General features: G+C 37.4%; 1 protein-coding gene across 2 annotated transcripts in view; it reads left to right on the top strand.

Annotated features, from left to right (window-relative positions):
* Window positions 1-19,807, top strand: part of GABRA1 (gamma-aminobutyric acid type A receptor subunit alpha1) — a 61,023-nt gene that overhangs the window by 18,432 nt on the left and 22,784 nt on the right. For both annotated transcript variants that reach the window (XM_032627128.1, XM_032627127.1), the window contains 4 exons: window positions 1,187-1,254; window positions 8,543-8,763; window positions 11,754-11,836; window positions 19,291-19,434. In XM_032627128.1, coding sequence (XP_032483019.1) covers window positions 1,187-1,254; window positions 8,543-8,763; window positions 11,754-11,836; window positions 19,291-19,434 — 516 coding nt within the window. The remainder of the gene's footprint in view (window positions 1-1,186; window positions 1,255-8,542; window positions 8,764-11,753; window positions 11,837-19,290; window positions 19,435-19,807) is intronic.

Below are 19,807 nucleotides of genomic sequence, written 5' to 3'. Positions count from 1 at the left end.
CTATTTTGAAGCGTTAAACAGTAAACCCCACATAACTATTATGTCAGGGGCTCATTTAAGCATTTTGGAGCCAGTCACATTGTTGGGGGGGAAATGGCCTAAAAATATTAGATTGGTTATTGAGGCAACTCTCTCCACCTCAAAATTATTATATCATTTGTTGAGCCAAATTTATACTGAAAGTATTACCTGTTTACAAGTGAATTGCTAAGGGATAAAATTTTTGATTTTCAAAAGGATTCTTATTGCATGTATTGGATCACCTTTTTAATGTCCTACACCAAATATACAAATGTCCTGATAAATGAAATGAATTGCTTAAAATACTGGACTGTTATTTCTCAGAGCTAAAGTTGAAAATTACGGAGTCATCTTTTTTCATTTTCACCTCTTAACAAACTGTTTCCTTTTATACAGGCAACATTTTTCTCTCTCTCTTTTTTTTTTTTTTGGTGAGTGACTGTATTTCCTTGAAAATATCCGTGTTGAGTTGTCACCAAACTATAATACCTATGTTTTACTGGTTGAAATATATGCCTCAGAGACCAATAACATAAAATCACATTGAGCTTGAAATGGAATCTATTAAATGAACTTTTGCTGTACCGTAATATGTTCTTCTTATCCTCAAAACTGAAGAAACTTATATAGGTTGTCAGATTTTTTTTCCCAGGGAGTAATTTGGATAATTAACTTATGATTTAGTGCCAGAAAGCAATCATTTATAAAACATACCCTTGAGTCCTTAGACAGTTAATAAAGCTCACTACAGTACACTGTATACTTCCCAAGAGTAGCCTAAGTACCTGGAGCATCTGACGAGCTGTATAAGACTGTTTAAGCTCAAACCATTTCCATATGCTAACATATTCTTATTATAATATGAAATGGCTTGGTATCACTCAGGAAAGTGTGTCCATTCTTAAAGAATTCATTAAGCATCATCTGACCTCTCCATAAAATCTATCTCCCAAAGTGGCATATTTAGGCTCCGTTTTTCCACTGAAAGATATTCACTGTGAAATTTCATGTGTAAGCAGTAAATTATCAGGACTACACAGTGGACCAATTTTAGAAATTGCTAATCAAAGCCTATAAATTTCCCATTTGGGTGTGAGTTTGTGGTGGTGAGATCTAATAAGGGCTGTTGATAGACATTCACTGTCCCAATTTCTTGCTTCATCAGAGCGTGTAACTGAAGTGAAGACTGACATCTTCGTCACCAGTTTCGGACCCGTTTCAGACCATGATATGGTAAGTGACTGCATTTTTGGTTTTCCTGGGGTATTTTCTAAATTTAACTTTTGAAAGAAAAAATATAGATTAGGTATTTAGGAAGAAGCTTGCGATGCCTTGGCTATATCTTCGTGTCTCTCTGTGTGCATAATATGTAATACATATAATATTTATGTAGTAGAAAATACCCATTTACTTTCCAGACCAGGCCTATTTATGGTTATCAACCACTGCAGTCTTCTTTTGTTCCATCCCTGAAATTATTCCTTTGCCTTGGTTTATGTTCTGCGAGACAAGTACTGTGAATTACCTTATATTTTAGTTAGGAGGACATACTGATTGAAGAATGCTAGGTTTCTGGATAGCCAGTGCTATTATAAAACAGCCATAAACACTGCAATTGCTGAATTATTTTTGGTTAAAAAGGAGAAATGTGTTTAAAAGATGAGTGAATACTTGACCAGAATTAGACAGAGAATGAAATAACACCTGTGGGAAACGTTCAGCTTCATTGCAAAAGGCAATCGTTAAATTATTACCAAGAGTGAGAATAAAATGAATACATACCTGTTCTCTCTTTTCCCAACCCAAATGAACTAACATGAATTTCTCTTCTATCTGATGGGAGCTGGTAAATCCGTAGAGCTCTGCAGATATTGTATAATATTTCTGAACTCATAACAGCCAAGCTCCTGTATAAGCAAAAAATCATAAAGAGGCCATGAAGATTCATCGTTATGGATATTTTGAAGATATATTAATTAAATACTATTTTTGAAATGCCTTTTTGTTGATACCACCTTAACATTAAAGTCTTCTGATTTCATAGTAGCTCAGATGATTCAGAATAAAAGTTACAGAAAATATCAATTTAGACCAGCATTTCCCAAAGTGTGGAAATTCACAGGGCACCCAGCTTGGCAGGATTAAAGCTCTGACCAGTCCTGAGGTAAAGTAAACTGTTTAACTGCATTTAATCTAGCGTGTTCCAATCATATTTGTCCAAAACCCTTTTCTTCAAGTGATACTTGTTGACATTCTGTGAGTCATACATTGGGAAATGCTGGCTTAGGATAATTAGATACTTTATGCCTAAGAGAGGTTATGAAATGCACCAACTGTACCAATTAGAGTCAGTGGAGCCTATGAGAGACAGCAGAGTGCTAGGTAAGAATACAGATCTCTGAACCAGAATGCCTGGGTTTATAATCCCATCTCCTCCATTTATAAGAGTGTATCCTTGGGGAAGTTGCTTAATATGTCTCTGCCTCAGTTTCTTCATGTGTAAAATGGGAGTAATAATAATAATACTTCATGGGGTTATCACAAGTATTAAACAAATTAATACATGAAAAGCACTTAAAAATCATTGGCGTATCATGGGCACTCAACAAATGTCAGCCACTATTACTATGTAAGAAATAGAAATATAAAAGTTAGCCATAATTGTGGATTCATTCCTCTGGCAATTCATTTTGTCATTGTGGTCAGTCCGTAGACCACTTTATTGAAATACTGTGTGATACAATTATTTTTGCTAAATTGATTGTGGTCTGAGGACCTATTGTGATTCTCCCATATTGGAACTCAGTCTTCCCACCACCCTATTCTCTCATGCTACTTTCCTAATCAAGAACATTTAATAGATCCTAGTCAAGTTTAAGGTCAAATTTAAACTCCTCTGCCTGTATCCCATACAAGCCATACACGATTTACCACTAGACCTCACTTGTTCCCAATATTTACTATTTAGTCATTCACGTTAGTACTACTTTCTGTGAGGCATAACACTGGGGGTTAGCAGGACTGGCTCTAGGATTCAGGCTGGCTGAGTTCAAATTCATCACTAACAGCAGCATGACCTTGGGCAAATCAGTTAAGGCTGTAAGGCTCAAAGTCTCTAAAGTGAGTATATTATTATAATTACCTATCCTTGTAAGACTGTTAGGAATTTTAAATGAGATATGTAAATAATGGTCTATTGATTGTGCTCAATAAATAGTAGCTATTATTATTTTGCCTCTGAACCCTTTATCAAGCCATGCACTCTTTGTGGAAATTTCCTCTATTCTCCACCCATCTAAATTCTGTATTTCCACAAAAGCCCTAATCAGGACCCAAATGCTTGATGAAAACTTTTTTTTTAATTAATCCAATAACAAGTTAACTTTTCCTTTCTGCATTATAATCACATTTATTGACTGTAAAGTACAATTTAGCTTTTGCACACTGCTTTGTAAAGTTATTTATCTTACATAAATATCTTATTTTCCTAAAGTGACGCCAAAAAACATAAAGGCACTCTTGTTTTGCATCCCTCACAGTAACAGTGCATTGCTGTTTTACAGTAAGTGTTGAATTTCTCCTTATTTGGTGAAAGGCTGAGGAGTCTATATTATCTTTTAAAAATTAAGGTCTTCTGAAACTCAGTAAATAACACCCTCTTTCTTACCTGAATCTTGAGCCTTTTGAGAAATAAGGCTGCAGTGTAAGGGATATGGAAAATGAGAATATCATCTTTATTACTAATAATGATGGTATTGCAAAAGGTGGCTTATATCTGCAGACAAGTGAGTTTCCAGAGACTAAACACCAGTCAGATTAACCCACCCCATCAGCAGGCAGAGTTGGCTTCTCTCTGCGAGGGTGTAGACTGTCCGTGTAAAACTTCTAGCATAGAGGAACACAGCTGCATTTATGAGTCTAATGGACAGCCAGCATCCAAAATGCAGAAGACAAGAGGAAGAGGCTGAGATAGGCAAGATTGATTTCTCCTTCCAAATTCTCCTGTCGAATTAAATTATTCCTCCTCTCTCCCCTCCCCAAATAGAAGGGTGTGAGATAAAGGAAAACTTTCAGAAGTTTTACACTGGTGAAGCTCTCTTCTCATAGATGGAAACACTAAGAGAGGGGATGAAGCATTACAAAGAGCACATACTGATAATGATATTACTCCTAATAATAATAACAAATAACTTTTCTCTCTCTATCTCTGGCACCTAGCATGATGTCTCACAAAGAGTAGATGCTCGATAGAAGTTGTTAGGGACAGTGCCCAAATAAAGCCATATGCAATCAAAAAGTTTTCTCTTAAAAAATATTTGGTATACCTTTGAGTTGTTGGTTCAGATTAAGTATGATCTTAGGAACCAATGATGTCTTTTGTCTTAGACAAAAGATGCACTCTAGGATTTTGGGTACACCATTAACCCTAAGATTATCATGAATCACTTTTTATTTATGGCCTTTGATCAAATATCAGGTAGGAAGAAGGGAACGGAGTCTAAACCAGTGATACCGTTTTGCCTAAAACTCTTGAACAAGACAATATCTGAATTGTTCTATCAAGGGATCAAATTAGCCATAGGCCTGCAACTGGTTTCCTAAGTGACAAGCAGAAACTGTACCTTACCACTTTGGGATTAATCATTTAAACTACATTACTGGGGAATTATCCGTAAGAAAGAGCAGTATGATTTAGAGGCTATCAAAATTAAAAGGCAGAATGACAAAGCTATTTTTCAAGACATGAAATGTAGTTTTTAAACTGAGCACTGATAAAATATCTAATTAATAACAATAACCATAACAACATTCAACACTACTGAATGCTACAATATGTTAGGCACTGTGCTAAGGGTTTTATAGATCGTATTTCTTCTAATCCTCCTGCCAACATTTTAGCTAAGTGTTATTATTGCCCACATTTTCCAGAGGAGAAAAGTGACCCAGCTAGGTAGCAACTTGAACTCAGCCTGTCCGTCCTTAGAGACTCCATAGCTCCCAAGGCATTTGACTTCATCTGGAATAGAAAACAAAATTAGGACAACTCCTTAACTTTATTTTAAAAACCATTAATTGGCAATCAAACCTCACATTCCCAGGGCACTAGGTTCTGACAGAAATATCCAGGCAGCACAATCATACAGCCCTGTTTTCCATAGCGCTTAAAATGTATTAAATCAAAGCACACACAGTAATAAACGGTGCAAGCGGGAACGCTACAGTACAATATTTATTTAGGAATATAATGGATGTTTTGTCCCAGTCTTCAGAAAAAGGCTCATATTCTCTAGGGTCCTACTCTATTGAACAGGGTAACTTGGAGAGAATTTTCACTCAAGTGGTGTGGGCTAGAACACTGAACCCTGAACAAAGTGTTCACCAGAGCTTCTTATTTGTTCAGGCACTTTTCTGTGGAGTCTTCTCTTTTGCCTTCTTTTTTTTGTTTGGCTTAGTTATGACCACTTTCTCGCTTTCTTCAGGTTTTCTGTCCTACCACCCTTCCAACGAAATTGCACTTTTTCCATTCCCAGCTACCTAGAAATCTAATATAAATTTGTGTTGATTAAAAAAAAAAAGAGAGAGAGAGACAATAACTTTTAATGTTTACTGAGAACTTCTGTGTTCTAGACTAGGGGTCCCCAACCCCCGGGCCACGGACCACTACCAGTCTGTGGCCTGTTAGGAACCAAGCCGCACAGGTGAGCAGCGGGCAAGCGAGCGGAGCTTCATCTGACGCTCCGCATCGCTCCCATTCCCGCCTGAACCATCACTCGATTTACCTCCTGAACCAACTCCTCTGCCCACCACCCCGGTCCATGGAAACATTGTCTTCCACGAAACTGGCCCCTGGGTGCCAAAAAGGTTGGAGACCGCTGCTCTAGACATTCTTGTAAGCTGTTCACTTGTGTTGACACTTCTCACAACAGCAAAGTGAAATAAGTATTTCCATGATCCCCACTTTATAAATTGGCAACTAGGGCATTAGAGAACATACGAAAATGACCTAAGGCCATTCATCTGGCAGAGGGACGATTCAGTTCTAGTTAGCAGACTTAGAATTTACATGTGTAACCATTATGCTCTGGCTCTACCCTCTCCTCCTTGTTCCAACTTCCTAAAGAAGGGCCTCTGGCCCAGATTGGTCTAATGAATTTCAACCATGGGGAGAGGTCACACTATACAAGTAGCTGCTGGGAGCTGCATGCTGCTACCATGGCAATATTGCAGGGGCCATTCTCAGGATATGGGAGACCAAATACACTCTTTTTTAGGCAAGAGGTGATCATGATCAACTGCTTTATATCGGTTTTCATTTCTACTTCTAACAGAGGAAATCATGGAAATGAAAGCTAATCCAGTTAATTTTGCCCCTTGTGCTTGTGTGTGTGTGTCTGTGTGTGTGTGTGTGTACACAGGCATGCTTGTGTAACTAGGTGTTCGAAAAGAGAGTATCTTAAATGAATTTGGGGATTTCATTGTCCACCATTATCACAGGTAAATAAAGCTAGCTGTAAATATGATAAACTTGTAAACCTTAGGACCTTGGCAAGTTTTGACATAATTTTTTGGAATCTTTGCCTTTGGGATATATCTTGTCAAACACTTGATGAGAAATATAGTTTAAGTTTATTTTGTATGTAACATTTGTTTTAGATTCAAAAATCTCCTTGGAGCAAGCAACAAGTGAACAAACGTTTCAGATTCATGGGAATATGGTCAGTTTAGACATCCTTGGAACCTTGGTTTACGAGAGACTGTTGCCTCCACTGCTGACCAGGCTAAAGTTGTTCAGTTGCATAAACTATAGAGTGCTGATTCCTGAGTAACAGAAATAGCATCATTATCATAGCCCTATCTCAGAAGCTTGTCTATTGTCCAGAGAAGAGAACATGCACAGCCCAGAGTAAACCCATACGCTCTGCTTCCCTAGCAAGCACTGCTACGCTGGATCTTTTCCTGATATAATCCACAGGCACCCCCCTCATTTCTCTCCTCAAGAAAAATACTATTCTAAACCCAGTTTACTCCTCCACAAGTTTTTCCTATAGCTTCCAAGTCCAAACAGTTTCTCCCTCTGTCGAATTTAACAGATGCTTAATAAATGTTTCTAAGTAAATTCCTATGCCAGGTATCCCAGTGCCTCTCATCTGACACTTCCAGACAGAGAAAACAAACAAAGTAACTTCTCCTGCCTGCAAAGATAGACTGGTGTCCTGTTACACTTTTTGTTTTTTTTTTCTATCTCAATCGCACTTACCACTATGCCTGGTACATTACAGACTAACCAATAATAATTCTTAGTTACCTGATCAGTAAGGGCTCAGCAATGTCAAATGTGTGCTTTGAAAATCTTCACTCAGTCTTTACCCAAACTTGCATTAACCCTGGGAAAGAGACAGGTAGTAAAATTCATGCACAAAAAGCCTGAACACAGACACTATTGTTCATGTGCTAAAGACGATATGTATAAAAGATTTTAAAAAACAGCTTTCTGATGCATCAGGGTTTAGGGGATTAAGAAAACAGAGCATGATGTTTTCAAGTTAGTCTTCCTTCCGGTTTGGAGCATTCTAAGATTAATGGAGAATGTGGTAATCTTTATTTCAAACCATTGACTTCCAATTTTAGTGTCAGTGTAGCAAGTCCTGCAAAGAAGATGGATATTATTACCCCTTTCAATTTTAGGAGCTGGTAAATCACATTGCTTGTTTTCAGATTAGCAGATGTTTGTCTCTGGGTATTGCCATGAGGAATGCTGTGCTTATTCAAATAAATAGATTCCCTGGCTGTGAATGATGATGAGCTTCACACATTTCTCCTGTGTCTCACACACACACATATATATACTCACAAGCACACACTCACACACACCCGCATATTCTGCATTCTTTTCTTTTTTCTTGGAAAGTATGCAAATTACCTGAAACAATTTCTTATTTTCATAATCTTCTTCACTGTGTAGAACTGAAAATCTATATACATTATTTGTGGAAAAAAAAATGTTCACTTAGCCAAAAAGAAGATGGGATTATCACATTCACATTAGCACCAAGGATGTCTTGGGATTGGGTGTGGGGTTTTCAGAAACCATAAGAGGGCCCCCCAAATGCTTTATTTTTATAACCAGAATTGCCTAACTTAAACATTTTCCTGTATGTAATAATCTGTAACATGAGTTTTGTTTTCACTTGCAATATATTCTATCTCTTCGAGTACTGATGTGGTGCAGGTGGTGGTGGGAACAGGGTGCTAGTTTCCTTTCACATGTCTGAGGAGATACTCAGCAGAAGTTTTCTCACCAAAAAGTAATTCAGGCATTTAGATATTTTTCAAGTGATTATGTCAACCAACGATTCACCTGATACCAATATGTACAGGCCACCACAAGTTTACTTCTAGGAATATCATCTAGGTCATATTTTGCTTCTAAAGTTGCAAAAATTATGCATCGTCTGTGTAAGCCATTTGCATTGCAAAATACAGCACAGTGAACTCTTTGCCATTTTCCAAAATTACCTAGGAATATACAATAGATGTATTCTTCCGTCAAAGCTGGAAGGATGAAAGGTTAAAATTTAAAGGACCCATGACGGTACTCCGGTTAAATAACCTAATGGCAAGTAAAATCTGGACTCCGGATACCTTTTTCCACAATGGAAAGAAATCAGTGGCACACAACATGACCATGCCCAACAAGCTCCTACGGATCACAGAGGATGGGACCTTGTTGTACACCATGAGGTAAGGATGACTGTGCTTCCGTTTGTGAATTTTTCTAGACCTTCTCTTCCATGTGTAGGCAGTCAACAAGCTGATGGGCCATTGTAGAGTATCTGGTTTCCTGTTTTCCCTGTTTTTCAGCTTTAATAATTATTCTACTATGAAAACTAAACTGGCTGAAATATTATGCAAGTATTAAAGTGTTAAGTAAAATGATTAGACAAAATGAAAAAAAATGTTTACAATGTATAAGTAATGCAATATATATATATATATATATATATATATATATATATATATACATCCCCAATATGTTCTAATTCAATAGAGGAACTTCTCCCTACTATTAACATCGTGGATTCCTGCATTCCAGTAAGGTCTAGATTAAATTTCTAGAAGCTATCTCATGGTATATATCTGAAAATGTTTCTATTTAAAAAGGAGAAAAAAACCAGAAAATAGAAAAAGTTCAAAATTTTTATATATAAATTCATGTGGAAGTATACATTTTGAAGAAGTATATTAATTCACAATGATGTTAATTAGACTGAGAATATAAATATTCTTAATTTTGCTTAAATTGAAGACTACATATATATTTTTGCTCCATAAACATTTCCCCCATTTTGAGATTACTGTAAGCCCAGAATCTGGATACCAATCATTCATTTATGGATGAATGAAAGAAACATGAATTGAATAAAGGTTTGAATATTTTTAGAAAAAAAGTTGTTTAAAAACATTCCTATTTTATGAGAAATTAAGAATTATCCAGGACTTGCGACTTCCCTGGTGGTCCAGTGGTAGAGAATCCACCTTCCAGTGCAGGGGACATGGGTTCAATCCCTGGTCGGAAAACTAACGTCGCACATGCTGTGGGACCACTAAACCAGTGCGCCACAGCTACTGAGCTCACACACCTCAGCTAGAGAGCCTGTGTGTAGCAAACTACAAAGCCCGCACGCCACAACTAGTGAGAAGCCCACGAACTGCAGCGAAAGATCCCACATGCCGCAATGAAGATGCTGTGTACCACAACTAAGACCTGACACAGCCAAAATATAAAATAAATAAAATATTTAAAAAAATTATCTAAGACTCATTCTGAAGAGATGCAGTTTTTTCATATCCAGATGACTTGTTGGAATGTTGTTTTTATAGATCTGGCCAGCACTTGGTAATTTAGACCATCCAATTATTCCTTTGGTATGAAAAGGTAATAAAGGCAACCCCTAGACTTGGCGGATTGTGTTTCGAGTGGGAGTAGAGTGATATTTTGACTTTGGAGAAAGCTGCCAGAATCCCTAGCTTTTTATACCCAACTGCTTTAAGAGCCACTTTAGATAGATGTTGGACTCAACTAGTAAAAGTGTAATAGGACTGAAAGAATGAAAATTCCAGAAAAGAGAGAAAGTAGAGGATCAGTGGACAGATGTGTTGAGAAATTTCCAGATCATCTAAGCAGGATCTATTTATAGTTGAAATTTGAAATATTCTCCCCTTGTAAAATATCCTACACTTGTTTTTGAGCCTAAATCTAGTATCCTTTCCTGCCAGCTGCTAATTATCTAAGGAGAGATTTGTGTATACTGAACAGTTTATCAGTTAATAGTTCCTGATATATGTAATATTCTTCATCAGTAACTAACCTATATCCCCCTTCTCCTAAATTTCTCATCACCTTTGCTAATGTGTTACCACTTCCCTGAATAGTTTGACTTAACTATATGAGTTTAATCATTAATTTACACATTTCATATTTACTTTAATTAATATTGTAATCACTTCATGATTTTACTTGTTATAAAGCCATCTTGCCACATTAGAGTTACTTAATAATATGGGTAAATATATTTTCTGAAAATTATGTGAGGAATTTGGGTGTAAATTTTCCATAGTTCCACCAAATGAGATCAAATATATTTCAGTGAATTTCTTTCTTGACTATACTTTTTAAAAACATAAATAGAATTCACATTCCCATTCCCATAACATAGGGACTAAAAAGAAGCTCAGCAGAGTACTGGCTTCAATTAGGCAGATTTGTAGGTAAAACTAAGTGGTTGGAATATAGTGAAATCACTTATAAAGGAGACTTTAGGTGAATGTCAGCTTCACAGAACCTGAGGACAGTTCCTCCCTCACCTATTCCTTTGTTGTCTTATGCATTTGGTGCTATATTAGGGAAGGTGGGAAGAGATGCACTTAGGAATGGAGATATTTGCCTCTCTTCCTTGTTATCCATGTCTTCTCAACCAAGGATGAATTAGTATTGTTGCAAGTATTTATTTGCTTACATCCCATTTTATTCTCAAAGGATTTGCTCTGGTAGGTGGATTAGTTGATGATGCCTATTTTGGAAAACTTTGGCAATGCTTGCCCATCATACAAAATCAGGTGTCACCTATTTTCTCAAAACAGACAAAAAAAAATGGATAGAATCCAGTCATTGTTGTAAATAATTCTTTATATTTTTTATTTTACTTTTTAAAATTTATTTATTTATTTTTGGCTGCATTGGGTCTTCGTTGCTGCACACAGGCTTTCTCTAATCGCGGTGAGCAGGGGCTACTCTTCGTTGTGGTGCTCAGGCTTCTCATTGTGGTGGCTTGTCTTTGTTGTGGAGCATGGGCTCTAGGCGCGTGGGCTTCAGTAGTTGTGGCTCATGGGCTCCGTAGTTGTGGCTCATGGGCTCTAGAGCGCAGGCTCAGTAGTTGTGGTGCACAGGCTTAGTTGCTCCGCGGCATGTGGGATCTTCCCGGACCAGGGCTCGAACCTATGTCCCCTGCATTGGCAGGTGGATTCTTAACTACTGCACCACCAGGGAAGTCCAAGAATTCTTTTTAGATCGTTTGAATATTAACAGCTCGGTATAGCATTGCCATTTGTGTTTGTCTCTCCTGCTTTCTTAATATATTTGCTATAGTTAATAACATCCCACTTGTATTTATCAGAAAGTATCTAATCTATAGAACTTTTGTTTGTATCCCATACATCCCTTAATCGATAAGGCTGACGGTGAGAGCTGAATGTCCAATGCATTTGGAGGATTTCCCTATGGATGCCCATGCCTGCCCACTAAAATTTGGGAGCTGTGAGTAAATTTATTTTATTTTTATTTTTATGAGAGGCATGTCTTTGAGCAAGAAACCTCCAGTTAGTTATGAATGTTCAAGAGACAGATAAAGAACATCAAGAATATTTAAACAGTGATTTACTGCAAGTGCTTTCTATAAGTAATAATCTTTGACTTCACTTTTTAATATTTTTTCAGGAAGGGGTTATTCCCTATCTGTTGAACTAGAAGGAAGGGATTTAACTATTTAGTGGAAAAATTCTATTTTTGTTCAAGTAGTATTCATAAAAAACCAAATGGAGTTTGGATGCTTCTACCTCACAGATAATATCTTCTTTCCAATAAATGGAGATCACTGTGTTTATTTTATATCATTACTGACATTGGTTTGTTCTTAAGAATAATTTGACTTGTTTATCAAATGGAAATATTGGTAGGTGGCAAAGGACAATAATTAGGTCCTCTTAATAATGAAGCCTACACCCAAAGATGATGCTAGAAAAGAATTTAATTATAGTCTTAAAACAGTTCTAGATATATTTGGATATCTCATGAAGTTCATGTATATATGAATGCTTTTGAAGCTATCTTAGATAAATCACCTTTATGATAACTTTCAGGGTTTCTGCTACTTGAAAATATGCAGGCGCACACGTTAGAGGAGCCCAGAGAATGGTGGTCAGCAGAGTTAGGTTCTCTTGTCTTCCTCTACTTTTCTGCTTTTGATTATAGTGTGCGTGCATAAAGTGAGGAGGAATAATGTATTCCTGGTTTCCTGCAGGGGAGTTACGTATAAGGACTGAGTCAACCTCTTGACTAACCTAACCAGCTTTCTGTTCTCACTAGACAGGCAATCTGAGCAACTATTTTGGTGAAGGTATGATTCACAGAAGAAAAATAGTGGTAGTGTAGGAAGACAGCAAGCAAAGAAGATAGCAAAGGGCCTTCGGGTTCCTAGCAGCGCTAGTCATGGAAAGACAACTTTCTCTATTTATAAATCTCATTCTATACTGAAACCCAAGGGTAGACTACTTCAAAAACTGTCAGCTAAACAGGCCTTTGATGATAACTCCCTCCTCTCCATTTTCTTCCCCAATTTAATGTATGTTCTATACCATGAACTATTTTTTTTTTCTGATTACTGGTTCCATTTTTAACGATAATATTATGTATTATGTGTTACTTGTATGCCAGGCAGTGTACTAAATATTTGTATATGCATCAGCTCATCTAATCCACAAAATAATCTTATAGTTAGGGATATCATACATCATAGTTGGCCTGAAACAGTACTGATTCATGACTAAATCCTGGTATAACTAATAGTACCTCCTTTTGGCTTCAAAACTATCTTGTTTTAGACAATTAATTTTATGTTTAGTATATTAGTTAGCTCACTCACTTTTAAGCAGTGAGTATAGCTTAAAAAAGAGGAGTTTATATTTTTATACAAGATATATGAAGGTAAGTGACTGTTGGTTAATTGCTGGTTAGTTCAGCATCTTAACAAGGATGCTGTCTTAAGACGTCCTTAGAAATTCTCCCTGATGACAAAATGGTTGTTGCAACTCCAGCCATTGCCTCTGCTTTCAAGATGAAGAGGAATAGTGGGAAAAGAAGAAAAGAGTGCCTGTGTCAAAAAAGTAAAATCTTTCCCTAAAGACTTAGCAGGTATCTTCTCACATCTTATTAATTAAAGCTGTGTCACATGACCAATGCTAAATGCAAAGGAGGCTGGGGAAAAATATTTTTAACTAGGCACATTGTCATCCTGAAGAAAATCAACAGTGAGGAGAAAACAAATAATGTCTCATATAAGAAAACTGAAATTTAAAGAAAAACAAGTAAGCTGTTTTCCACCTCAGAGCCTTTGCACATGCTCTTTTTTCTGCCTGGGTTACTCTCACCTTGGTTTTTAGCATAGCTGGTTTTATTTTTTAAATATAGGATTTTTATTTATTTATTTTTTTGGCCATGCCTCACAGCTTGTGGGATCTTAGTTCCCCAACCCGGGATCGAACCCTTGGCCCTCGGCACTGAAAGTGCCGAGTCCTAACCACTGGACCGCCAGGGAATTCCCCGTGGCTGGTTTTATCTATCCCCTACATCTCAGCATAAATATCGGTTCCTAGGGCCTTTCTTAAAGCCCTTATCAAAACCTGTAGGTGCTCCCATCAGTCTTCTTGATCACAATACACATTTATTTTATACTATTTATCACAGAAATAATTATTAGTTTTGTTAACATTGTTATTGTCTGGAGACTGCAGACTCCATGACAGCAGAATCTGTTTTGTTCTACATTTCCTAGCACAGAGCCTAATACAATGTAGGCACTCAATAAATATTTATTGAATGGATAAAGATGATAATAATCAGGTTTTAAATGCCCCTTCAGTGTTTAAGCCTCAGAAATGATGGCCTCAGAAAAGAGGGTTTAAGGACTGTGGGGAATGAAACCTCAACATCAAAGACTTTATATTGAAGAATAGGCTCAGGAGGCATACGCTCAGTGGAAGGGAACACCATGGAGAATCACTGTTGCCTGCCAGTAGCACGGGAAGATGCAGCAGTGGTCCATTTATTGTATTGTCATTTCTCCAACGTGGCCTAACTAGCGTATTTCAGAGATAAAGAAACTGAGGCAAAAGTGAGATAAAAATGCTTTGACCCAACTTTTAAAGCAAACACCTTGCCAAAGTATCAGAGAGAATAAGGAAAACATAAGCGAGATGATTTTGCAATAATTTAGTAAAGCACTATGTAATAAATGTTCATGAGGTGCGGAAGCAACTTCATCCATATGTTGATAAGAACCAAACCTGGAAAAGCAGATGTTTTCCTTACCACTCGCCATTAGATTCTGATTGTCAGTGCTACATTATACTTTCTGCTTGTTAGGGATAACACCCTCTGTATAAGGCCAGATAACTCAAACACAGTATATATACATAAGGCAGCTGACATCTTTTAACTGCTTTCTGAGGAATTTACAAAATAAGGCTTTGATTCTAGAAGAAGAGATTCAGATTATATTCTGACAGTAAGGTCTAGGCAAGTGCTAGACGTAGTCAGGACATAATAAATGACCATTTCCTGACTGATTATCAAGCAGTGTCTTATAAACAAGGAGAAAGGGATAAATAGAAATTCAAAAGAATTCTGAACAATAAATAATTTAGAAATTATTTAGTGTACCTGCCTCATACAAATGGAAAAACAAAGGCCCATAAAACCGAAGTGACAGATGTTCTTCTGATACTGTCTATGCTGTCTTTTTAAAAAATTTTTTCTTAAGTAATCTACTGATTTATTTGAAATCTGAGCTTAATGTTTTTGACTACATAGCTGAAGACTCTTTCTAACCTTCTTTTCTTTATGCTAAATACTGTCAAATCAAAAAAGTTTTCATAGGACCTACTTTCCAGATATGGGAACAAAGAAATAATAAGATATATCACCTATTGTGGAGCTTTAGGTTGAGCTTTTAGGTGTATCTGTCTTCTATATTTAAAACAGCAAATTTCATCATGTGAATTTACTCTTCATTTTGGAAGGTTTCTATTGAGAGATGTAAACAATGAGTAATCTCTACCTTCACAACAATAGCATATTTATAGTAGATTTCATACACAATGGAGTTTCTAAAAATTGCAAATGAGACACTGAATTATATGAAATGAGAAGTCGGTGGTAACACATTTTTCTTTTCCCTCTACAAGTAAATTAGCAGCCCATTGGCAACACATGACAAGATATAAAAAGATAGGGTCCAGGGCTTCCCCGGTGGCGCAGTGGTTGAGAGTCCGCCTGCCGATGCAGGCGACACGGGTTCGTGCACCGGTCCGGGAAGATACCACATGCTGCAGAGCGGCTGGGCCCGTGAGCCATGGCCGCTGAGCCTGCGCGTCCGGAGCCTGTGCTCCGCAACGGGAGAGGCCACAATAGTGAGAGGCCCGCATACAGCAAAAAAAAAAAAAAAAAAAAAAGATAGGGTCCAGCCACTGTTGCTAATGACAGTGTGATAAAGTAGCAAGAACTCTAAATTTTATGAAATGACACAAGGTTTAGAATTGGTTTCATCAATAGTTACATGACCACCAGTTACCTTTGCTTGGCTTTTGAGCATATATTAGAGAGTCTTTGCCTAGAAAATTCTTACTAACAGCAGTGGAGTAGAATGAACGCCATTCTATGTTCCTATCTTGGTTTTCCCACTAAGTAACTATGCACCCTTAAACAAGTCATTTAATGTACCTGTGCCCCAGCTTGCCATTTGTAAAATGAAATAAACTATGTGACTCTAAACGTTCTTCCCCATTAACATTCAGTGATTCCAGGTCACCATAAACCCAGTATGTCCTCTTTGGTAAGACCCTTCCACTTGACAAACAAGAGTTTATCATGACCAGAAAAACATTTTACTGAATATAGGTACCTACAAATTTTAAGTGATATGGTTCTTTTCAAATGTGTGCTCTGGCCTCTCCAAAGGGATTTTTTTTTTAATAAATAAAGTTTTAGACCCTCCTAACAAATGCAATCATGCCACTATATACAATTCTGAAATGCTTACTTTTTTTTGTTTTTTTTTAAGTCAATGAGATGTGTTAAGTCAATGGGATAAATCCTTTCACAATGTATATGTATAATAAATCCTCACATTGTACACTTTAAATATCTTACAGTTTTATTTGTTAATTATACCTCAATAAAGCTAAAAATAAATTAATAAATAAAAGACTACTGCAGTTAAAAGAATTTCAGTGAGGACCACCGCAATTAATAAAATAAGAAAGGCAATGACAATAAACTCCAAAATTATCTACTGTCACTCTTACATGTTTCTGAAAGAAGCCATAACCACTAAATTAATTCCTAGTATATTCTCTCAAACTTCTGAAAAAATTTGTTTAAAAAGCTATCTGATTGCAAGTTGGTTCAGGAATGATGATGGAGCAGATAGGATACCCACATAAAATCTGGGGAATACTAGCTACATTTTTCTGCATCAATCACCCAGAAACAAGTGGTCACTCTAAAGAGAATGTGGTTCAGAGAATGAGGGGCACGGGCTCACGTCTGGTTTTAGGCAGCCTCATGTTTGTGTGAAAAGGCCACCATTATTTTACATCTCATAGTATTGTACTTTGGACGAATACAAATTTGGACAAAGTATCCAAGCCAGGTTACCATGGGGTGAGGGTTGTGTCGAGCAGGGACTCATTAAGACTTCCGAGCCACAGGCATGTTTGCCTTTGAGGGCCATTCCTCCAAACATATATATTAAAAATGTATTTTAATTTTTATTTTATCTTTTAAATTTTTATATTTTATGACGATATTAATAAAAAGTTTGATTATATTCATTTTTTCTTCTGATTTAAAAAAAAATGTGAAACATGTCTGTGCCTCCTAGGTATGGAGCCTACTGTCCCTAATGGAGAAGTTGGCCAAGGGGTAAAGCTTTCACCATAAGGCTAACTTTTGCTATCATATCTCACACTCAGAAGCCCTGGAAACTGTTTTTGCTACTGCGATATCCCTTCAATGTTTATCTCTCTACATCTAAACAGAGGAGAATAGGTACCACCATTAGAACCTAAATGACGTGGGTGTTCTGTGACTAGAAATCAGAAAAGCTATGGAACTCCTTCTCTTTCTCCTTCTCTGTCTCTCTCACTCTGTACATCTCCTCGTCTAACCTTCCTGAATTAAAGATAAGGATTATGACCTAACGTCTCCTATAGGAGGATGACTAGGTTAAAGTGTTACATGACGAATAAGAATGACTGAGAAGTGGAAAGAGCTGTACGGTCCTCCTCCTCCTCTTCCTCAGCATCATGAGAGTAAATATCTATGAGAAGGATAATTAATTAAAAAGAAAGTAAAATCACACACTTTAAAAATGGAGATATCACCTCACACCGGTCAGCATGGCCATCATCAAAAAATCTACAAACAATAAATGCTGGAGAGGGTGTGGAGGAAAGGGAACCCTCTTGCACTGTTGGTGGGAACGTAAATTGATACAGCCACTATGGAGAACCATATGGAGGTTCCTTAAAAAACTACAAATAGAACTACCATATGACCCAGCAATCCCACTACTGGGCATATACCCTGAGAAAACCATAATTCAAAAAGAGTCATGTACCAAAACGTTCATTGCAGCTCTATTTACAATAGCCCGGAGATGGAAACAACCTAAGTGTCTATTAACAGATGAATGGATAAAGAAGATGTGGCACATATATACAATGGAATATTATTCAGCCATAAAAAGAAATGAAATTGAGTTATTTGTAGTGAGGTGGATGGACCTGGAGTCTGTCATACAGAGTGAAGTCAGTCAGAAAGAGAACCAACAAATACCATATGCTAACACATATATATGGAATCAAAAATAAAAAAAGGTTCTGAAGAACCTAGGGGCCAGGACAGGAATAAAGACGCAGATGTAGAGAATGGACTTGAGGACATGGGGAGTGGGAAGGGTAAGCTGGGACGAAGTGAGAGAGTGGCATGGACATATATACACTACCAAATGTAAAATCGAGAGCTAGTGGGAAGCAGCCGCATAGCACAGGGAGATCAGCTCAGTGCTTTGTGACCACCTAGAGAGGTGGGATATGGAGGGTGGGAGGGAGACGCAAGAGGGAGGAGATATGGGGATATATGTATATGTATATCTGATTTACTTTGTTATAAAGCAGAAACTAACACACCATTGTAAAGCAATTATATTCCAATAAAGATGTCAAAATAAAAAAAGGATGCTTAGTAAAATTTCCGGTGTTATCACATTTATCATGACCTTCCCCTGGCCTGATATAATCTGGACCCAGGCTACTGCCTCTAACCTCATTTCAACTCTTCATTCTGGCCACATTAGTCTTCTTGTTCTTCGTTAAATATGTCAAGCTTTTACCTGCCCTGGAGGAAGAAACTTGTTAGCTCCATCTATCCAGAGTACCCTTCCCCAAGACATGGCTCCCTCTCACATTTCTGTCATGTATTTGTATAAATGTCATTTCCTCAGTGAACCTCTTTGAGTCCCTTACCTAGAATAGGCCCCATCCCCTCCATTCTCTATCCTCATATCTGTTGTATATGGCTTTACTGCATTTAACACTACTTGAATTATGTATTCATTAGCTTCTCTGCTTTTGTCCCCACTACTGCAATGCATGTTCCACAAGATCAGGCGTTTGTTATGTTCACTGCTGTATCCTCAGCAAGGTACTCAGTCCTTTGTAGATGCTTAAATACCATTTGTTATGAGTGAACTGATAACTGAATGAATCAGGAAAATGTGTCAGTTTTCCTAAACTAAGGGATATGGGCTCTCCTTTCCTAGGCTGACCTCTGGAACCATGTGTTAGAAAATATGAAACTGATAGAACACACCAACTAACTAGGAGAAGCAAAGCAGCAAAACACATGGACCATCTTCCATTCTTTCCTTTTAGATGCTTACACGAGAGCGGAAGTTGTTTATGAGTGGACCAGAGAGCCGGCACGCTCAGTGGTTGTAGCAGAAGATGGGTCACGCCTAAACCAGTACGATCTTCTTGGACAAACAGTAGACTCTGGAATTGTTCAGTCTAGCACAGGTGAGTGCCATTTAGTTACTTTAGATAGGGGAGAAGGACCAGAAAAAGGTTTTGTAAGGATGTGCAAATTCAGTTAAGTCCCTCAATGACACAAGTAGAGAGAGTGAAAATTGCACTAAACTGGGGAACAGTTGGACTGGGAGCTAGTGTAAACTCTATAGACCTGTGACCTTGAATTTGACATTTAATGCCTTTTGGTCTCTGGGGGGTTTTGTTGTTGTTTGTTTGTTTACAAAATGAAGAAGTAGTTCCATGTGATCAGGGTAGCATTGTATTTAGACATGTGAACTTTTGGAGATGAATATATGGGTTAAATCCTTATTCCTCCAGCTTGCCAGTTAATTGTGGTCACCTCACAGGGTTGTTGGAAGGA

The sequence above is a fragment of the Phocoena sinus genome, chromosome 3 (genome assembly GCF_008692025.1).
Source record: "Phocoena sinus isolate mPhoSin1 chromosome 3, mPhoSin1.pri, whole genome shotgun sequence".
NCBI lineage: Eukaryota > Metazoa > Chordata > Mammalia > Artiodactyla > Phocoenidae > Phocoena > Phocoena sinus.
This window is presented reverse-complemented; position numbering and strand designations above follow the sequence as displayed.